This window comes from Hirundo rustica, chromosome 4 (genome assembly GCF_015227805.2).
Source record: "Hirundo rustica isolate bHirRus1 chromosome 4, bHirRus1.pri.v3, whole genome shotgun sequence".
Lineage (NCBI taxonomy): Eukaryota > Metazoa > Chordata > Aves > Passeriformes > Hirundinidae > Hirundo > Hirundo rustica.
In genome coordinates, this window is record NC_053453.1 from 67732264 (window position 1) to 67753387 (window position 21124).

The window sequence follows — 21124 nt, forward strand, 5'->3', positions numbered from 1 at the left end:
CTGCAAGATCCACGCTCCAGCCTGTGCGCCCTGCTCAGCGGAATTCCGGCGGGGATAAAACCAGCCGGAGCTGGGGCTTCTGTCCCTGCATCACGGCTTACCTCCCCTTCAGCCAGCCAGGAGCACTCCCTGCAGAGGTACAGACAGAGGTTAGCATGTGGGCGGCTCAGTAAGAAGCGCCTTGGCTTTGCAGGGTGTGCACAAAAAGAGCTGAGGCCACCTCCAGCCGATTGTCCCCGAGTATCGAGGTGCCCTGACAAGCACCCGCCGATCGTGCCACCAAGGAAGTGGCTGCGAACCTCTCATTGCTCACTGATGAGCTCCAGAACTGTTTTTACACCTTCCTCTCTAAATAAGGAAGCTGCCTGTGAGGCCTCTGACTCCCCGACCAATTTGACTCCTTCGCTTCCCACAGCCAATGAAATCCCACCCCTGCCTCCAGCCCTGGGTGACAGCACTCCAACCCCGGCAGGCAGGGAGGATGGCAGGTTTGTGTTACAGCCCTGGCAGCCTCACCTTGGGCAGGCCGTTGATGTCAGAGTGATGATGTGGGCAGGGACAGCCCCTGCACTATAAAGATGGCTCAATCAAATATAACGGAGGCTGCCCAGCGGGAAGCAGGATCTACAAACCATGGTCCCCACCAGTTGGAGTCCTGCTGGCCTGTCTCTGCTCCCAACCCAACCGCTATCGGGCTTTAGTTTCAGGTCAGCAAGCTCTATTTGCTTTCCAAAAATAAGCCTCTGCCACCATGCTGAAGGGAGAAAAACAAGAAGGGCGGTATTTTTAGGGCCGTTAATTCTGACCACGTGCCCAGGAGGTGAACCGGATGGCCACGGCACAAAGACTGCTCGTCACTATGTCCTGCGACGCCGGCGCTCAGCGGACGTTGCCTGCGTTCCTTCTCCTGGGTTTGCTAGCCGGGATTGCTGCCACGCACCCAGTTGTAAGCAGAACTAATGGCACATTGCTGGAGAGAGGATGGCAATCTCTGCTGTCCAGGTCCATGGCTGGGATGTCAGGGGAGAAGGCAGATGTGAACTGGGAAAGTGACTATTTGCTAGGAATCAAGAGGCAGCGGAGGCTTTACTGCAACGTGGGCATCGGGTTTCACCTTCAAATCCTCCCAGACGGAAGGATAAGCGGAGTTCACAATGAAAACCAATACAGTGAGTTGCATCCAGAAATGAAATAGAATAGATGTCACTTAATTGCTGTGAACTCTAGTAATTACCCTTCGCAGAGTGCAAATGTTACGACTTGATGTTGTTAATTTGTGCTGCATCTCTTGCCTTTTAAAAGTCTCTGGGATCAATAAACATGAGAACCCTTCAGGCTGAAATGTGGCACAAAATGCTTAGACAAATTTAGATAGAATTAATTTTTACCTGCTTTGCTGAAGAGATGAGAAAAGATAAACTGGGTCGAAAACTGACTCTCTGCTGCATTTTCTTGCTCTCACCTTCTCATTTGCCTGTTGAATCTGGGAGGTTTTTGCTGAGTCCAGAGGGCCAAAGCATGATTCTTGACTCCCAGCTGACCAGTATTTTTGGGACGCTCAGTGTGTCCCATGGAAGGGGTTTGCTGGTCCTGGTTTGCTCGTGCTTGTGGGTGCTGTTCTGTTACCCTAAGAATTAAGGAAAGCATTAGTCATGTGGATTTGAATTTCCTGTAGAGGGCAGTTGCTAAAATCTTTGGCAGCAGATGTCATGAGGGACTTCAAAATGCAAGCCACACTTCTTTAAGGCTCAGTAAAAAACCTTTTGTAAGTATAGCATATTACATAAAAATAACTTTCTTATTGAAAAGGTCCAGAGTTTGACAGTTCTAAAGAATTTGATAGAGGAAAAGGCTTATACAGAACGTGATTACAATTCTCTAGAATAATTATTTTCAAATCCTGTGACATGTAGGAAAACCCAAGATCTTATCTGTGTATATTTATTTTGCTGCATTAGGGATATAATTCTTATAAAGAATATATGACAAGTTTGTTAGGGTTTAAAAAAATATATATCTGAATTGCCTTCCATTAGCTCTAGATTCTGTGATAACACTCCTATTAAACTTCATGTTTTTCAGGTCTCTTTGAAATATCCACTGTAGAAAGAGGTGTTGTAAGCCTGCTTGGTGTGAAAAGTGCTCTCTTCATTGCAATGAACAGCAAGGGCAGGTTGTATGGGACGGTAAGTACAAGTGCGAGTAGTTTTTCAGTTTGAACAAAAAGGTTTTGAAGTGGTTTGTTTTGGTTTAGTGTTTTGCTTTGCTTGTTTGGGGTTAGTTTGTTTTGGGTTTTGTTTGTTTCAGTCTTTTCCTTATGGAAATCTCTGATTACGAGCAGAGAAAATAGCCCTCGTGTTACAGGGATCCTGCCCAGCCTGCTGTCATCAGTGCTATTTAATGCAACGAGCAGCGTGGCTGTTTTGGGGCTGGGATTTTAAATTTTCCTGTAAGACTGTACAGGGGACGCCTTATGAAAATGAACATATTCTGCAAAGTAGTTTGGATTAATTAGATGGCTTCTTCTAAGGTCACAGGGCTGCAGACACATTGTAGCAAAGCTGAGCCCCGTTGATTCCATTCTGCATTGCACTGTGCGTAGGAGAGGCACAATTATAGCCATTTCCAACAGCTACCCTTAGTAAAATAATGACCACATGCTCCTTCCTACCAAAAACAACCACACCATCAAGAATAAATAGGAAGCCTACCCTACAAGGTCAACATGTGTGGCTGGGGTTATTTTAATGATCAGTTTTGTGAGATCAGTTGCAAAGGGTGAGAAAATAATAATAACTGTTAACAATGGTACTCAAATCATACTGAAACACCATCATCCTCATCTAGATAATTTGCTATCTAAACGCAGTTTAATCTCTGAGATGTGAGCAACACATCTCCGGTGCCAACATCCAGCAGAAAAGTGCTTGTTAGGAGGTGCATTTGAAAGAGCCTGGCTCTGGGCAATAGGCAAAATCAGCCCATCACAAAGTAATGAATGGCACCGGTTGTATCAATTGCTTTTGTCAAGGAACAGCAGAATCCTTTCCTTCGGAACAGCTGTAGTTTCAACAAAGCATTGCAGTTGTTTAAAATAATGACAAATGTTGTGAGGGACCTGTGGCCATTACTAACCTGCCTGATTCCTTCCCACACTCATAATGACAGTAGGACACTTTAAGGTCCCACTTCAGGAATACTCTTTCAATCACAAGTGATCATAAGCACCTAAAAAGTGCCACAAGTCCAACTGCTTTACTTAGCTGGGTCTTCATAAACAAGTGCAGGGTCTGGCTTCAGAAATCCCTTTGACTTTTTTCCCCCCACTTTCAATACAGTTTTGTGTATCTTCAAAGACACTTTCAAAAGCTGTAAGAGATGTGCATTTTCCCTTGCACAGCACAATGCCTTAAGTTAAACTCTTACAGGCTTTGTGTGGTGTTATCACACAGGTACCCAAGTAGAACTGCACTGGTGGCATCTCACGTGCGAGATATTTGAAGTCAGAGAATTATTCTGCTTTCTCTTTTAATTTCCTCTGCATTTGTCTCCTGCTTGTCCTTGCACCTCCTCTCCCAGATAACTCTCTCTCCTTGGATTTTCATGTTTTGACATGGAGAAAAATAAAAACTATTTTCTCAGCTTAGAACTGGCTGCATAGTTAAATATTACTAATGGTTTAAGAAATAAAAGATTTATTGCTAATCAAATATCTTATTCAAGCAAGCAGTTGTCCCTGGACACTGCTGTTTGGAAAAGCTCTGAAGGTTTTGACAGCCAGCTTATCACTTTTTCTTATAAATGACGGAACTGCTGGCAGAGGGGAGATCTTAAATAAAGCTGTTGTTTGGGCGAGAGGGTGCGATGCTGACAGAAATCTTGCAAATAAAATGAAGAAACCCATGGTTTATAATGAATTCACTCGATCTGCCACAGGAAATACACAGTCCATTATCTGGACAGGTGGCATCTGAGTTCATCTGACACCAAATTAGCACCAAGGAGGGAGATTTATTGTTGGCCGCAGTGGCTGCGGCACCACCTGTCGCACACTGCAACGAGCCCGGGTGTAAAAACGCGAGGAAGAAAAATGACCTGGGCCTTGGTGGAATATTGATTGTACCTGATTTGTATCCCCACCCCTCCCCTTGCTGTTCCTTAGGCTGTTTTCCAAGATGAGTGCAAATTCAGGGAAACCTTGCTGCCCAATAACTACAACGCGTATGAATCCAACGTTCACCGCGGCGCTTACATAGCCCTGAGCAAACACGGCAGGGTGAAGAGAGGAAACAAGGTCTCTCCTGCCATGACAGTGACCCACTTCCTACCAAGGATATGAGCACCAGCAAAACAGAAGATTAAATCCCAGGACAAACTGTTTCGTTTTGCACATGGGGAATAACATCCCAGGTAAAGTATTTATACTGGTCATTGGAAAAAAACAAAAAGAAATCTCTATGTGTATATTTGGATAAAAATATTTGTACTAGATTCATCACATAGCATATGTAATACAATGCTGCTTCTCTTCTATTCGGTACAAATTTCATGTGGCTTTGTGCCTCCTTTGGTGCTGTACAGAGAAAAATGCAAGCTGGAGTGCAAAGGAAGTTTTTGGAGGATGCGGAACGGCTGTGGGCAACCATCAAATCATAGGTGATTTACTATTATTTACCTCAGATAATAACCTCTTGTAGCACGCTGTTTACATATCATGGGCCAAATCACCCAATGATTTTGCTCCACCAGAGCTTCAGGCAGCTCACTCCATCTGAATATCTGCCTGCACCCCCCTCTACAGACTGTGTCCTGTCCCCAAAAGTCCTCAACCTGTTTTGATCATTAAGGTGCCAATTCCACAACTGTTTCTAAACAAGCGAATTGTTCCCGGAGCCCCTCTGTCTCTGAGGGGATTCTCCAGGGTCTCTTCACCTGGACTGGTTGGAAAAATGAAGACCTACAATCAATATCCCATGGGAAGGGCCACAGGATAAATCACAGACGGGTCCCAAACGCAAAACTGATTTGGAGCTGAGGATTTTGAACGGCATTTTGTGAGCTTAGTTTAGACTTACCTCCAAGATAGATGTGTACATCTTTAATATTAATATTTGTATATATATAGACATGGGATGAGTGAGTGTGCATCTGTGTAATTACATACTTTTAATGAATCAATCATCCCAGTCTCCTGATGCCCAGGTGCCTTTATATAAAAGAAAAGAAATATTTAAAGACACTCTCTTTCATTTAGCCTGAATGTTGTTAATCTCTAAGAACTAGAATTGGTCTGTGGGGTTGCATTTTATAAAATATAAGAAATTAATGGAAAATTCCAGCAAAGGGTTATTTTGGAAAACTCTGTGTTGAATTTTCACTGTCTTAAGTATATTTGGTTCTTCTCTATCATACCTCCCTGAGGTATGAAGGACAGAGAAAGAAGGAGACTGCACAAGCATGCCTTCCTATGTTGGGAGAGAGGAATTCGTGCCATAATTCCAATTTCTGTCACTTGCAAAGCATCAGTTACAAAGACAACACAGCAAGCTGCATGAAAAACTCTTCAAAGCTCTTCTAGAAGCGGTGCAAATGGCACTTAACCTTGCCTTGCTATTTTGACAACCCTTTTCGAGATCACCAATGAAGCTGCATTCTCCATGCCTTTGAAAGAGTATTTTAAGAGGCCCTAAGTCAATAGTCACTATAAATGTCAGTTACCAGAAGCCTTGGGATTCCTGCATTGGTGGCGTGCTCCTAAATTTGAAACTAGATTCAATGCAATGTCAGAGCATGGGCATTTTCAGCATAGATGGACCATGCTGCTGCAGAAGTGAATATCTGAGTGCAAGATTATCTCCCACGTCCAGCCAAAATGGGGCTATGTCCAGCCTTGACATGCCATTCTATTTGCAGGGGCTGTCTATTCGTGATGAATTTGAGCCTTCTGACATGCATGAGAGACACTGTCAGGGCCAGATCCTCAGCTGGAGTAAATCAGCCCAGGAAAACGATCAGTTTATAGCTGCAGAAGATTTGGCCCAAAGAACGTACCCACGTGGATGTACTCACCACCACCATTCCCGAGAAGCTCTCAAGGCAATTGTTTTGTGAACAAGATGCAGTTTTCTAGCATCTCCAGTGTGATTATACTTGAATTTATCTGGTTCAAATGCAAGTGATGATCACAGTGTAAATGAGGAGCAAAATAGAGTGGAATGCTGCTCACAATACAGGAATGGGATGCTTTGGAAGGAAGGGAGTTGAAAGGAATTGCTCTTCATTTTCTGGTCTTGCAGTATTTCAGAGAGAAGCCAAGATGACACACTTTGTTCACCCACAACATGCGCAGCAGTTTGCTTTGGAGAAATGTGCCTTTGAAGTGAAAAATCAGGATGTTTTGAGTAGGGAGAGAGTGGGTGAAAGAAAAGTTTGGAGGGTATCAGGCAGTACATTGACCTAGAATCCCTAGAGGTACAGAGAGTTGTGTTGAAATACATTACCTGGCAACCTGTATCCTGGTGTTATATTCTTAATTGTCTTTGAAATGAAGTGTGAAGAAGTATGGAAGAGTCCAGGGATGTAGAAGGAAACAGATGCTGGCACACAAGTTTGTTTCTGATCACAGATTAATCCAGCATCCTTATGACAGGATAGCCTGTTCCCTCTTAAACCAGGTCAGCCTAGAGAAAGTGATTTTTGCCAGGACTGGTAAGCATTGGGACAGCTGGCACAGAAGGTGGGAATCAGACTCACTGGCTCTGTTTTGCACACACTGGTCAAGGGAGGACGACCTGTAGACGAAGTCACAAGAAGTCAGAACAAGAGGAAACGGCCTCAAGCTGTGCCAGGAGAGGTTCAGATTGGACATCAGGAAGAATTTCTTCACTGAAGGAATGGTCAGGCATTGGAACAGGCTGCCCAGAGAGGTGGTGGACTCACCATCCCTGGAAGTGTTCAGGAAATGACTGGCCCTGCTCTGGTTGACAAGGTAGGACTTGATGATCTTGGAGGTGTTTTCCAGCCTCAGTCATTCTGTGATTCTATAAATCTGTTTAGTCACAGCCTGCTAGGCTGAGACCGTTCTTACGAACTGCAGAATGTTTTGGATGCAGTTTTGGTGGGCATTTGGAAAGTCCCATCAGTCACTCGGCTGAGTTTCTCTTTACATCACTGCTTTTTTCCTCATTACACCTCAATGCCAGCCAGATCAACCCAGAAATCACAGCTGAAATCAAAGAAGGGTATGTGAAAGCTCATGAAACTAAAGCTCATGAAACTAAAGGGATTTCCCAAATCAGGGCCAAATTAGGAACTTCAAAACATATCTCGTCTCAAATGTGCATTAACAGGGGTTATGTCACGGGCTATGAGCTTTGAAAACATTGCTGTGAATGCTCCACACCAGCCTGTCATGCCCACATTTTGCACATGGGATTCTCCTGTAGAGTTGATGCCTATTTTTACAGTTTCTCTTTCCTCAGGCAAACCCTATAACAATTCTAAGAATTAAACCACCACTGTTAGAAAGCAGATTTGGCTGGAACTGAATCATGTTCTTAAATAAATGTATTTTTCCCAGACATGCAGACACAGACACACACACAGCGGAAAAGCAGAATAATATTTGTATACCTCACTAACTATTTCAATTCCAAGATTTTATTTTGCACAGTAAAATGGTGCCAAAGTTCTCAGATTACTTTTTTTTTTTTTTTCACTAAAATATACCTCATGTTCTGACTCAATATGGACTCACAACTGAGACTGTAAATTTGCAAGAAACACAAAACTGTCCAATCAATTGTTTGTGAAATTGCTTCTATTTTTATATGTATGTGCTGCGCACAATAGTTTAATGTATTCATAAAATAAAATTTTATACATTTTTGGTAGTGTTTTGACTCTAAATCCCTCTTAACATTCGGGGGTTTTTTTCTTGATTCGGAAATGCTGTGTTAACTCCTCCTCCAAACCTGGCTTTTATTCACCTCTAGAACCACAGTATGTATTGGTACACTTCAAATTTTTGTAGACTTTAGCATAATTCAGATTTCTTGCCTGGGAAGTGTCCAGGCGTCCTGGGAGGCATGGGCACTTCCCATGCTCCCTTCCCACTCCGTGCTCTCAGCTTGGGGGATAAAAAATCTCCCAGAAATTTTGGGGACAAGAGATGGTGGATAAGCCTCCCACCTCTATGAAGAACAGGAAACATTTTGCTGAGTTTACCTCATTTTCTGCTTCCTCACAGGTAATTTGAAACTTAATAACGCCTCTGTTTCTATGGAGATATTTAGATGGGAAAGGACTGTCAGAGGGCTTGAATCCCACCTCTTAGATGAGTGCAGGATGAACTTCAAAGCTAGGGGAAATGTATCAGGAAGAATCCCACCTACCCTGCAACAGCTTCATGATTCGTTAAGCTCTGGTTTAAACTCTGGATAACAACTCAAGGGGGTCCAACACACACAGGGGTCTCAAAAGGGTCACCAGAGCAGCCCGTGCTTTGCTGAGAGTCTAAGAGGGGCTGGCATCTTCTATAGGATCTTGACACAAAACACATTAATCCTGTGCATTGACAGAAAGCATCCCTCCTGCTGGAGCTAACTCTTACCAACACAAATGGCTGCAGAAATCATCAGAAGGATTCAGTACCATGAAGGGAAAGGGGAAAAAAAAAAAAAAAAAAGGAAAAGGGAAGGCTTTCTGATAACTCACATGTACAGGATAAGCTCAGGTGCAGGTGCACAAACCTTGGTGGGAGACAAAGGTCCATGAAATGTGTGGCTTCAGTGCAGCCTGAAAACACATTCAGAGCAAGGGGCAGCACCAGGGCCAGTGCTGGGAGCCAGAGCCCCCTGTGCTGGGCTGCACCCAGAGCCCCAGGGCAGCAGGGGAGGGGGGATTCTGCCCCTCTGCCCCGCTCTGCTGAGACCCCCCTGCAGGGCTGCATCCAGCCCTGGGCCAGCACAGGAAGCACAGGGAGCTGCTGGAGCCAGGCCAGAGCAGGGACACCAAGGGCAGCACAGGGATGGAGCAGCTCTGCTGGGAGGAAAGGCTGAGGGAATTGGGATGGTTCAGCCTGGAGAGGAGAAGGCTTTGGGGTGACCTCACTGTGGCCTTGCAGTGCCTGAAGGGAGCCCACAGGAAAGATGGAGAGAGACTCTTGACAAGGGCCTGGAGTGACAGGACAAGGGGCAACGGCTTCACACTGACAGAGAGATGGTTTAGATGGGATATGAGGAAGAAATTGTTCTCTCTGAGGTTGGTGAGGCCCTGGCACAGGCTGTCTGAGAGAAGCTGTGGCTACTCCATCCCTGGCAGTGTCCAAGGCCAGGTTGGATGGGCTCTGAGCAACCTGGGCTAAGTATTGGCCATCTAATTAAAGATATAAAAGGAAATAAACAGCCTCACGTCTCTTTTGCATTGTTTTTTTGGGGGATTTTTTTTTTGTTTTACTTTCGGCATTTGCTGAAGCCACCCTGCTCTGCATCAATTTGAGCAGTGGAGGACATAATTCGGTCCCAGGTATTTAACTACAGGTGACTTTGTCCCTTCAAAAAATGGCCCAGCTGTAAACTCTTGGGCTCCATGTTTGGAATCACAACGACTTGCAGAAGCCAAGAGGACATTTGGTTTCCTTGTCAGAACCCAAGATTAAAGGAGGAAATAAAAATCTTTTCCAGCTGCTGGATGACTGAGGAGACTCAGGCTAAGATAAAACTCTTAAAACTGGGAATCTCTAGGTTTAATATCTGTAATGCAAGCTGGAATTGCAGTGAACTGCACTGAGGAATCCTGGCTAAGGAAATATCTGTCATTGGAGAAAAAAATATATAAAAACAAACAACTAAGTATGCAGCCACAAGCAGACATTTCTTTTTTTCTCTGCAGCCAAGCTCTGCATCCAGCTCAGTCCAAAAGCATGTTTGTTTTGGAAGCCATAGGCTGCTGAAAAGTGTTTGGCCAAAATCCAGGGGGCCAATAAGTCCAGATGAGCTGAACAAGCTGTGTCCCTGGATCATGATATTTGAACATATGATTCAGTTCTGTATCTCATGAGCACATATAATTCTTGGTTATTTTTCGTCACAGGGTGTGGACCAAAATGCCTTGATTAGGACTAATTTTTTCCCCCTCACAATTAACTGTTTACAACTCACAATTTTATTGTATGCTTTCATGAACCATAGCTGACAGCTGTGGAATAGCTTCTCCAAGGACAATGAGACCACGCCAACTTACGTCAAACTAGAAGTCATCAGGGATGATATCTAAAACAACGCAATTTATAATTATATTTGTTTCAGGGCACTCTGGAGAAGAGCTTTCCTTTTTTTTTTTTTTTTTTTTTTTTTAATGAGAAATGATCCATCCTGACTCATTCCAAGTGGCTGGAGCCTCACTTTTTTCCTGGAGTTACTTTGTCTAGGACCTGAGCCCTGGACTCACTGGTCCAACACAAATCTTCCAGTTTACTGAAGAGGCAAACCCCCAAAATTATGCAAAAACCCAAAGAAGGGAATTAATGCTAATCAGCATAGGTGTTACTCAGTGAGATCAGGAGCACTTTAACTACCTCAGTTATCCAGTGAGGGACAAGACAGTTTACATTTAACCCAGGGTAAAAACACAGGTGAAATGGCTTCAAAGTCACAGAGAGGAGGTTTAGTTTGGATATGAGGAAGAAATTGTTCCCTGTGAGGGAGGTGAGGCCCTGGCACAGGTTGTCCAGAGAAGCTGTGGCTGCCCCATCCCTGGCAGTGTTCATGGCTGGATGGGGCTCTGAGCAACCTGGGATAATGGCAGATGTCCCTGCCCATGGCAGTGGAGCTGGAGTGAGATGGGCTGTGAGGTCCTCTCCAACCCAAACCGCTCGATGACGATGATGATTCTGCAAAAGCAATGACTATGGAAATAGAAACTGTGGGAAAGTGGGTATGTATGGGGTATGTCTGGGTGTCACTTTCTGTAAACCTTGAGCAAATCTGCAGGCGTGTTTGCACATTTTAAGGAGAAACTTGCAGATTTCAAAATAAAAAAGCTAATCTCCAATGGGATTTTTTTCCTGCACCCCTATAACAACCAACACGCACGTCCACAGGCCACCTGGGTGACTAGAATTTCTTGTGTATGACATTTCTTATTTGCATTCTGTGCAACCTCAGTTCATGCTGAGATGGTCATCAGCTGGCCAGGAAGGTGGTACCTTCAATTCATTTCCATTCTTCCACCAGAAGTGGAGAGTGCGGGAGGAATCAACCGTGGAGCAAAGGGTCAAGAAGTGACACCAGTGTCAAAGAGACATAATCCTGTTGAGGGTAGGCAGATGGGCTAACCAGCCTCTGGCATGTAAGAAACTTCAACTGGCATAATGGAAGGGATAATAAAGAAGATTTTTTTTTTAATTGAAAAAAAATATTAAGTTGCATTTCTAAGTTTTGAAAAAACTGTCAGCAAGGAAATCTTTGCTTTTGGAGAACTGAGCAGTTTGATGAGAGTCCAGAACTTCAATAAAGATAAGAGGAACAGCCTGATTGACTTATTTGAAAGAGAATGCATTTCCCAACCAGCCCTGGCATGGCACCAGCTTGTGACAGCTGTGAAAATGGCCAAAGATCAATAGGGCCCAGGTGCAGGATCAGTGTCCCAGCAGCTGATGAACCTTTCCACAATGTGACTCTCCAGTTCCTCCTCAACAGCAACGTGGCAAGCTGAGAAAGCAACATGAAGAACTATTGTGTCTACACTGGAAAAGAAAAGGAAAAAAAAAAAAATTGTAGCTGCATGTCTACCAGAAAAGTCATTTTGTGAAGGAGAACCTGAATCAGGGAGTTTAAGACATCCAGTTTAAGACATATTTTTGCCAGATTTCTGTTCAGTCACATTAATCCTCCTCAGTGTGCTCCCTGTCACAGAAATAGCGCAGAAAACAGAACCCAGCTTCTGAACAAAGATGAGCTAACAGAGTTTAGCTGAAAAAATGAAGCCATTGTTATTTGTCTTGCCCTGCCCCTTACAAACTTTGATCTCCAAGTTTCTTTAAAGGACTCCAGAATTAAAGACTGGCCTTGCAGTGGCTTAGGGAATCTTTCTTTTTTCCTTGCATTAGAAACACCGAGTGCAAGGACAATATTCAGTCATGACTTTCTTCACTTATTATTTAGGCTTTTGTGTTAAAAAAATTACTCTTAAAACTTACAGAGAGTAAAGATTTCTCCAATGAAGTTTTAGTTTCGAAGCCATCTCACAAAAAATAAGTCTCAGAGTTAAAGAACAACACCTGCAATTGCAGAGGCAGCTCGAGCCATATCAGTCACACGCTGTTGTTACTGACCCACAGTAAAAGTGCCCTTGGCTGATGATGATGTCTGCATATTTTGTCTTCTTGTTTCACTGCATCTCCCTCTGCTTCTTTTAATTTTCCATTCCTAATTTCTTTAACCTAAGCCTTTTTTATCTCTTCTTCAAGGAGACAGATCTGAGTGAAACATGTGAAAGCAAGAGATTGGAGTAAGTTTAAAATTAGGTTACAACAATGTTTATTATCTATCCTTGTCTTCTGTCTAATAAGGGGGAAAAAACCCCATTTAGTTTATTGGAAACTGTTAATGAATGTAGTGGCAGATGTCGTTGAATCCGAGAAATGCTTAGATCAAAAGAGGCTCCTGGATGTTTCTAGTCCAAGCTGAGAAAACAATGTTGGGAAATAGGAAACTTTACATAAACCGAAGAGTTTTCCTAAACTAAAACCATCAGCCTGCTTTTAGGCACCTTGCAGTGTATGACAACAGGAGATGCATGACTGAAGCGACTTTCTTGTTGAGGCTGTGTATCTGTGTCCCCAGGATTCCTTAGCACCTGGAAGCAAGCACACCAGGAGAAGGAAGACACTTTCTCAGACAAGACACACTGCCTGGGCAGGCAGGGCAGCAGGACTGGGTGTGCACAGGGCGGATTTCAGAATCCGGACAAACTTCAGCCCTTCCAAGCCTCAACACCAAACCAGAACGTTTTTCTTCCAGACCTGAAGGGAGCCCACAGGAAAGATGGAGAGAGACTCTTGACAAGGGCCTGGAGTGACAGGACAAAAGGGAATGGCTTCACACTGATGGGATATGAGGAAGAAATTGTTCCCTGTCAAGGTGCTGAAGCCCTGGCACAGGTTTTCCAGAGCAGCTGTGGCTGCCCCATCCCTGGCAGTGTCCAAGGCCAGGCTGGATGGGGTTCCGAGCAACCTGGGATAGTGGCAGGTGTCCCTGCCCATGGCAGTGGGGTTGGAATGAAATTATGTTTAAGATCCTTTCCATTCATCCCTTTCGTTCTGTGATTCTATGATTTTTATATTTTTTTAAACTGAGGGTATATTAGCAGCTCTCACCACAAATTGCACCCATCCTCTCTCCCACAACACCTAAGAAAACTCAGACCCCCTTAAAATGACAGAAACACTCTCTGTTCAGAAAACAAAACCTTTTAGGGACTGGTTCTGCTTTGCCTGGGAGCCGTGCCAAGGATTTCGGCTGGAGGAGGAATGAGGCCCTTCATTTCAGTTCATTAGAGCAGGCACACTGCAGAAACTGCTGGTACATGCTGCGGTCCCGAACCCAGTGGGCTGTGCTTACCTCATCTTTTTCACGTAGGTGAGCTGAGCCAGGATGTTTTCTTTAGTCGTGGGCAGTGTGACAAGAATGGGGCCTCCAAATAAGGTCACTCAGGATGTGTTTAACAACACCGGGCGAAGTCTGTGGCAAAGGCATCTGCACACATACACACACACACACACAGCATCCACTGTACATTCCCTCGGCTCAGTGCGTCAGTATTCCTAGAATAACTGCTGGAGAGGCACTCCACCCTTGTGCTTCCAACGCTGGGGGTGTGATCGTCCCAGAGCCGCTTGCAACAGTGATTTTAAGGAAGGGCAGGCAGAGGGACAGGCCCTTGATTTCCGTGACCTCTTCTGAAGAGACGGAGTGCAAAGGAAATTATTAAGAGCGGAGGTGGTTTCAAGTCTGTCAACACAAACTCCCGTGTGAGCTGAGCAGCAGAGAGCAAGAGGCTTCCTGAGGCCAGCACAGGCACTCAGATGGCACAGAGTGCTGCAAAAGGGCAAGCCACCCACCTGTTTAAATATAAGTCAATATGCTTTATTAGGCAAGAGTGCTGCAGGTGCTCCTACGTGATGAAAGGAACTCCAGCACTGTGAGGGGACGTGTAGTTTTACTCGTAGGACAATCCTGGAAGGCAAATCCATTAGACTGAGTAGAAAACTTTTTTTTTTTTCTTTTTAACCTGTAAATTTCTGATGATCCACAAAGCCCTTCCAAAAGATAACTGCAAGTGACTTGTAGTAGCTTAAGTCTGTTGTAAAAAAAAGCTTGCCTTTGCCTTGTGAGTGCTCTCCAGTACTCAGGGGATAAGCAGTAAAAGAAAGCAGCACGAGGGATGACATTTAGCTGCTGAGGGTTTTACAGAGTTGGGGTGGTTAAGTTTGGATTGCAAAATGACCTAAAGCTGAAATCTCAAAGCAGTCAAAATGGGGGAAAGTCAGACCTCAGTCTCAGACGCTCAGTTCCTTCTCTGTACACTTTTGCAGTTAAATGATGATACCAGGGAGGCCTGATTGTCATCTGTGTTCCAGCAGAGGCACCTGGCCCTGGTGAGTGCCCAGAACACCCGGATAAACCTGAGCTGAGCAAGGAGAAGGAGGCAGCAGGAGCAGGCCTAGGACAAAGGCATGGCAGGGAGGGAGAGGAGTGAGACTCACTAAGGGCTGGAGCATCAATCACAGAATCACAAAGATTTGGGTTGAAAGGGACCACAAAAATCATCTTGTTTTAACCCCCTGCCATGGGCAGGGAGACTTTCCCCCTAGACCAGGTTGCTCAATGATTATCTCGAATAAATTTAATCCTGAAAGCTGGGGTCTGTCTTATCCATCTTTTCCTTTCATCCATCTTTTGCTCTGGAGTGAGGATTTCCTCACTTTACCTTGGTTCCTGTAGCTCCTCCAGGCTGTCCCCCAGCTCCCTTTCCAGGGTATGTCTAAGGAGTATCCTGCATCACTCTGGCACCTGACACTGGCTGTGTAGCACCTCTGCAGTGGGAAGTGGGAAATGTGGCCATGTGAAATGGTTGCGATCTTTAAATTCCCTTTTTTTTTTTTGCCTTTTATTTCTCCCTATAACAAGCAATTTCTGTAAACTGTCAGCAATTTCTTCGCTGAGAGCTGAGAAAAGCCACCTCAATTCATCAAACACCACAGAGCAATACAGAAACCTGAAAAATTAATAGCAACTCCTGTGGCAAAAGTCGCAGAAATATTGTTATTGCTGATGCATCAGCGTAACATGCAAGACAAGAAAGGTTGCCATCACTTCCATTATAACAGACTTGGCTGAGGGAGTAAAGCAGCTTTCATACACCTGGCTGCCCCACCAACAGCTGAATGGGTAGAGGATAAGTGAAATACCCACAGAAGGAATAAATGGATCAGCCTGAAATAAAAAAAAAAAAAGACATGGACTGTAAAAAAAAACCAGGAACCCACAAAATCCCCACATTTATAGGTTTATAGCAAAAAAAGTCTATGAAAAATCAGAATTTGTATTATCATTCTCACAAGCAGGGACTTAATAAATTCACTTTAGCCCAGCAGATTAAACAGAATTTTAGTAAAATCTGGAGTTTTCTTGAGGCTGTGGGAAACTTGAGAAAATCCCAAACAATTTAAGCTTGTAAAAGTAATCTTTGCTTGTCTGACTATTATAAAAAGAGAAACAGATGCTCACAACTGGCATGTGCTTAAATGAGGTTGAATAAATTTTTCAAACATCTGAGAATGTTTTCCGTGCCACCAAGGCACAAGGAGAAAGATCAGATCAGTGCATACTGGCAAGCACAGCAAAATGTCATGGTGAATATGAAACATCAAACCAGAAAAACTACAGTCACAGAAGAATGACAGAATATTGCAAGGGGGTACAGTGCCTCCATGAGACACTTCTGCAACTGAGGGATCAGTATCCACATTTCCAGAGGAGCCTAATCAAAGGGGCAAAGAAAAAAAAACAGAACAACCAACCAACAAACCCAAACATTTGTTCTAAGACCAGAATGAAAAATATGTGTAGATAATTTCATTAGTAAATAGAGAAACTTCTTAAAATAAATTAAAAAAAAAAAATTAAAAAAAGAGAAGAAAAATTAACTCTGCTTTCCTTCTAAGCTACCTTTTAATTTAAAGCATTTCAGATGTTATAAGCAGTAGAACATCTGAGACCCAGATTGTCTTTTCAGTGCAGCCAGTTTTGTCAGCGTGATCAGTTTAAGATGTGACCCTTATACAATTTGGCTAAAAAGTGCTGTCATTTACACAGGTGAATACACTCTGACGCAAGTCTCTGGATTTACACAGGTGTGGCAGAAGAATTTGGCAGGATTTTACTAATTTTAAACAATAAAAAAAAACCAAAATCACATCCACTTTTGCAGTAGGTTGCAGTTGTATCAATCCATTAATGTCATCGATGCATTATATGGTGATGGTACAGCTCCACAGCTTGTTAATGAAACTAAGAATTATTTGTGCTGTGTCCAGCTAGAGACTGAAACTGAACCTAACACCGCCACAGTTAAAATCCTCAGGATTCATTAAAGAAATATTCTTCTTTTTTTTTGGTACTTTTGTCAAGTTTCAATTCAATTTTGAAAGAAACCTTAACACAGTCTAGTTTTGGAACCTGTCACTCCTACTGAATCACTGATTCACCCATATACAGTGCCCCATTAGTACAGCATTTTCATGTAATAAATGGAACCATCTATTTTTGGAATCAGAAAATTTGTTTGTGAAGAGACCCACAACGCTGGCAGGACACCTGAGAAGCAGGTCTTGTATCTTGGAGTATTTTTTTCAAACTGCCAGCCAGATGTGCAATGCAGGAGCAAACATACAGCTTTTAAGTGTTCTACATATTATTTTCAACTGGTTTTGACCAACTTTAGATGATTTATGTGACGCAAAAGGAAACAGGAGAAATAAAAGGCACAGTTTATTTGAAGTAGGCTCTGCTCATGTGAAGTTCCCTTCACTTAAATGCAGTGACACAAACATCAGCCCAACAGGCTTGTTGTGGAACTTAGACCATAATAAAGGGGGAGTCAGGCTCAGGACAACTTAATATTAACTTTTGGTACATTGGCAACAAAATTTTAGCTGTATTTGATGTTTCCACTAAATCAGAATGCAGCTTGGAAACGTGAGGGGAGGTGGGAGTCTGAATAAACACATCTGGCAAAAAAGAAAGATAATTCAGGTCCGAAGGGTCATTCCCTTCAGTTCAAGTGCAGTGGATTGCCCTTCCTGGACCCAACAGTAGGGGCGTGGGAAGCTTTCAGATGTCACAGGGTTGTAGATAACATTTGAACATATGATTAGCTTTCGTGAGCTGTCTTTAGAAACCTTACATTTTTCCCCCACACACCTTAGCCAGAGATCCTTCCCTTGAGGTTTCGGGACACTTAAAATGTTGCTTTGCCAAAAATCAAGGATGTGGAGAAGGTTTTCCTGTGTGATGTCATGTTGCTGCCCTTTATAAGCCTCTGCAGAGAAGAAGGGATCCTGTCTGAGGATTCACACTCCAGGCACGAGGGGAGGCGAGGAGCAGACGCTGACCCACCATGGAACGGCGAGCCATTCCCCAGAGCATTCCCTGCAGCTCCCTGCTCCTGCTGCTCTGCAGCCTGAAGGCTTCCCTCGCCTTTCCCAACTCCTCTCCGCTGCTGAGTCCCAGCTGGGGCAATGGAGACCACCTCATGCATCTCTACACCGACACAGAGAGGAGCAGCTTCCACCTCCAAATCAACGCTGATGGCTACATCGATGGCGCTCCTCACCAAACCATCTACAGTAAGTGGCTTCCTGCAGACCTCCATGGGAGCAGGGGAGGGACAAGAAGATTTTTTTACTTCCTCACCACCTATAGAAAATCCCCTCCTCTCATCGGGCAGGCAGGCAGAGGAGCATGGCCATGGGATGGAAAATACACATCATGATAATTCTTCTTTTGTTTAACAAATAAAATTGCTCCAAAGAAATCTAGTGGATAGGGAATTTCCTTCCTTGCCTAGGACAACTAAAGTCCCATAATCTTCCGGTAATGCCCTGCAAGGAAAAACCACCTGAATTATCCTTCACTTCATGATTTTACCCCCAGTTTCTGGTGGAAGTTCCTGTTAGAGGCTGGTAACGATATTCCCCAAATAGCTACTTCCCACTGATGGTGTTACCAAAGGAACTGCACTGAGGGAACTCACCAGAGCATCAGAGAAAACTGATGGCATCCATAAAATCTGGATTTTGGGGCAGAGGGCTGAAAACTACTAAAACTTAAGTTTCAATGTGCCCAGAACATGGCCATGCAAAGTCCAGTTAAAAAGGAGGAAACGATGAAAGTCCAGACTGGCAAAGAAGAAGTTTGAGGCTTTGGGGCTCATGAGAAGAAACTATGCCCTAGTATCACTAAAAGATTCTCAAATTGTGTCCTCACAGTTTATTTGATTATACATTTTATTATTCTGTTTCAACAGTGAAGAGTTTATTCTTCTTCCTTTGCTAAATACTTGTCCCAAACTCTAGTTAGTAGACAAATGTGGGGGGGGGAGGAGGAGGGGGGTTTAAGACTTAAGGTTGTTTTATAGCATTTCAAAAATACTTCTCTCTTAGCAGCATTCAAATCACAAGTAGCTATGCGGGTTGTTGTTGTTGTTGTTATTATTACTACTATTATTATTACATCTACTTTATACATTCAGTTAAAAATCTAAGCCTAGGTAATGAAGCTTTTACATAAGTAAAAAAGGATGTTTTTTAAAGTTATAATTTAATTAATGAGGAAAAAGGATCACATTCTGCTATTTTTTTAAGGAATTGATAATGAAACACTCACAGAAATGCTGGCACTGTCTTGTTATTCTCCCTACATATTTAAAGATTTTATAAAACTCATTTTAGGTATGTTGAGCAAGAACCAGTGTGGGATTTTAGAGAAGAACAGACAGCAAAATATCACATTTTCCCATATCTGCCATGAAACAAGCATGGCAGAATTTGGAATGGTGGAGCAGCAAAGATAGAAATCAGACAATAAAAGAGGTATTGAAAGGGAGGGTGACTGATTTGCTGCCACTGAGCCACCAGACAATGGGATGTGCCAAGTTCTGCACCAGGGTGGCATGGCCTGGGTATGCACAGATCCTCTGGGTGGGACAAGGCAACAGGCACTGAGTCAAATGCAAGGAGCAGCTCAAGGAAAGTTGTAATTCCCATTTTACCTGGCACCGGTGACATCGGTCTCGGAGCACTAGAGCAACCCCAGTTCAAGTTGGATGAGTAGGTGAAGCTGCTCTGGCACAGGGTTTTCAGGGGGCCTTGATCATGATCTGCTGTGGTTTTAGTCCAGCAAAAGAAGATGTTAAGGGCAATGTAATAACAGAATCACAGACTGGTTGAGGTTGGCAGGCACCACAGGGGTTCACCTGCTCCCACCTCCCTGCTCCAGCAGGGCCATCCCAGGGCACAGGGCACAGGATTGTGTCCAGATGGTTCTGGAATATCCCCAGTGAGGAGACTCCACACCCTCTCTGGACAGTCTGTTAAGGGGTCAGTCATTGCACAGGGCAGAAGTTCTGCCTCCTGTCCAGGTGGAACTTCCTGGGCTCAGTCCCTGTCCTTTCCTCTGGTGTCACTGCTGGGCACCACTGAAAAAATACCACAGGGGAGTCACAAAGATGAGGGGGATGAACTCTCCTTGGATGTGGGCAATGGTAGAACTGAGGGCAATGTCCTCAGACCACAATATGGGACTTCAGAGGGGAGAAAAGTTGTCTTTGGTAGGTTAGTGCCACATTGGAACAGGACACCCAGAGAGGTGTCCTCCATCCTGGGTGTTTTCCAAAGCCACAGCAAACCTCTGGGCAACAGTCCCAGGTCATGTGGGAGGTTGGTTTGGACTCCCAGAGGTCACTTCCAGCCAGACCATCTGTGGATCTGTAAATGCAGTGCTGAAATGGATCTTGGATTTGATGTTTTTCTTGTTCTGAACAGGTGCCCTAATGATCAAATCAGAGGGTGCTGGCTCAGTAATAATCACAGGTGTGAAGAGTGGACGCTACCTGTGTATGGACACGAAAGGAAACATATTTGGCTCGGTGAGTGACCTTTCCTAAGGCTTGAGGCTGAATGGCCAGTGCATTCTGCTGCTGTGGTGCCCATTTCCCCAGCCAGGGCAAGCCTGTGTTAGCTGCAGGTGCAGGGGGAAGTGTTAGAGAAGATCTGATACTTAGGTCAAACTTTGCTCTCTCCTATGACTGTATTAAGTTGTAGAGCTGACAAAAATAATCTGAGGTTCTGCCTGGGTAAATGAGGACAAAATGAGATCCACTGAGGGACCAATCTGTAGCACAGAGCCATGGGTGAGGACCCTCTGGGAGAAAACAGGGTTTATCATTAAAATTCCTTTGCTGAAAGCATAGACATGCAACTCTGATCTACATTCAGGTCAGACACAGACTTGGTTGATTAGAAAACACCTGCTGCAAGATCTCATCCCTCTTTCCCTCCTTAACCAGGGTTTGTAATTCACCAGACTCCTCTGCTCACAGGTGTCCTGTTTTTTCCCCTCAGCATTACTTCAGCCAAGAGGACTGTGTGTTCAACCACAGGACACTCGAAAACGGGTACGATGTGTACCAATCCCCCAAACACCACTTCCTGGTGAGCTTAGGCAGAGTTAAAGAAGCCTTCTCCCCCGGTATGAACCCACCACCATACTCCCAGTTTCTGTCCAGGAGGAATGAGATCCCACTGTTCCGATTCAACACGCCCGAGCCCCACCGACACACCAGGAGCGCGGATGTCGATCCGGTAGATCCCCATCAGATCCTGGTCCCGCAGAGGAAGACCCCGGTGTTTGGCTCCCTGCAGCAGCAGCCAGCAGACTTTCCCCACGTGCCCAGGGAGCCCATGAGGATCAACCAGAACGACGTGGTGAACCCCGACGATCCCCATGCTATGATGGAGGCCAGGAGGTACCCGAGCCCCCGCTTCTACATCACGAGATAA

At 44.3% G+C, this 21124-nt stretch overlaps 2 protein-coding genes across 2 annotated transcripts; both read left to right on the plus strand.

The window, feature by feature from the left end:
• The first annotated feature begins 829 nt into the window (after positions 1 to 829).
• FGF6 (fibroblast growth factor 6) lies at positions 830 to 7304 on the plus strand. Its single transcript, XM_040062491.1, has 4 exons — positions 830 to 1169; positions 2083 to 2186; positions 4163 to 4410; positions 4582 to 7304. The coding sequence occupies exons 1-3, from the start codon at positions 830 to 832 to the stop codon at positions 4337 to 4339; spliced, it is 621 nt and encodes a 206-aa protein (XP_039918425.1). The 3' UTR covers positions 4340 to 4410; positions 4582 to 7304.
• A 10378-nt stretch (positions 7305 to 17682) lies between these two features.
• FGF23 (fibroblast growth factor 23) lies at positions 17683 to 21124 on the plus strand. The gene is made up of 3 exons (XM_040063222.1): positions 17683 to 17911; positions 20108 to 20211; positions 20687 to 21124. Exons 1-3 carry the CDS (start codon positions 17683 to 17685, stop codon positions 21122 to 21124), a joined length of 771 nt encoding a protein of 256 aa, XP_039919156.1.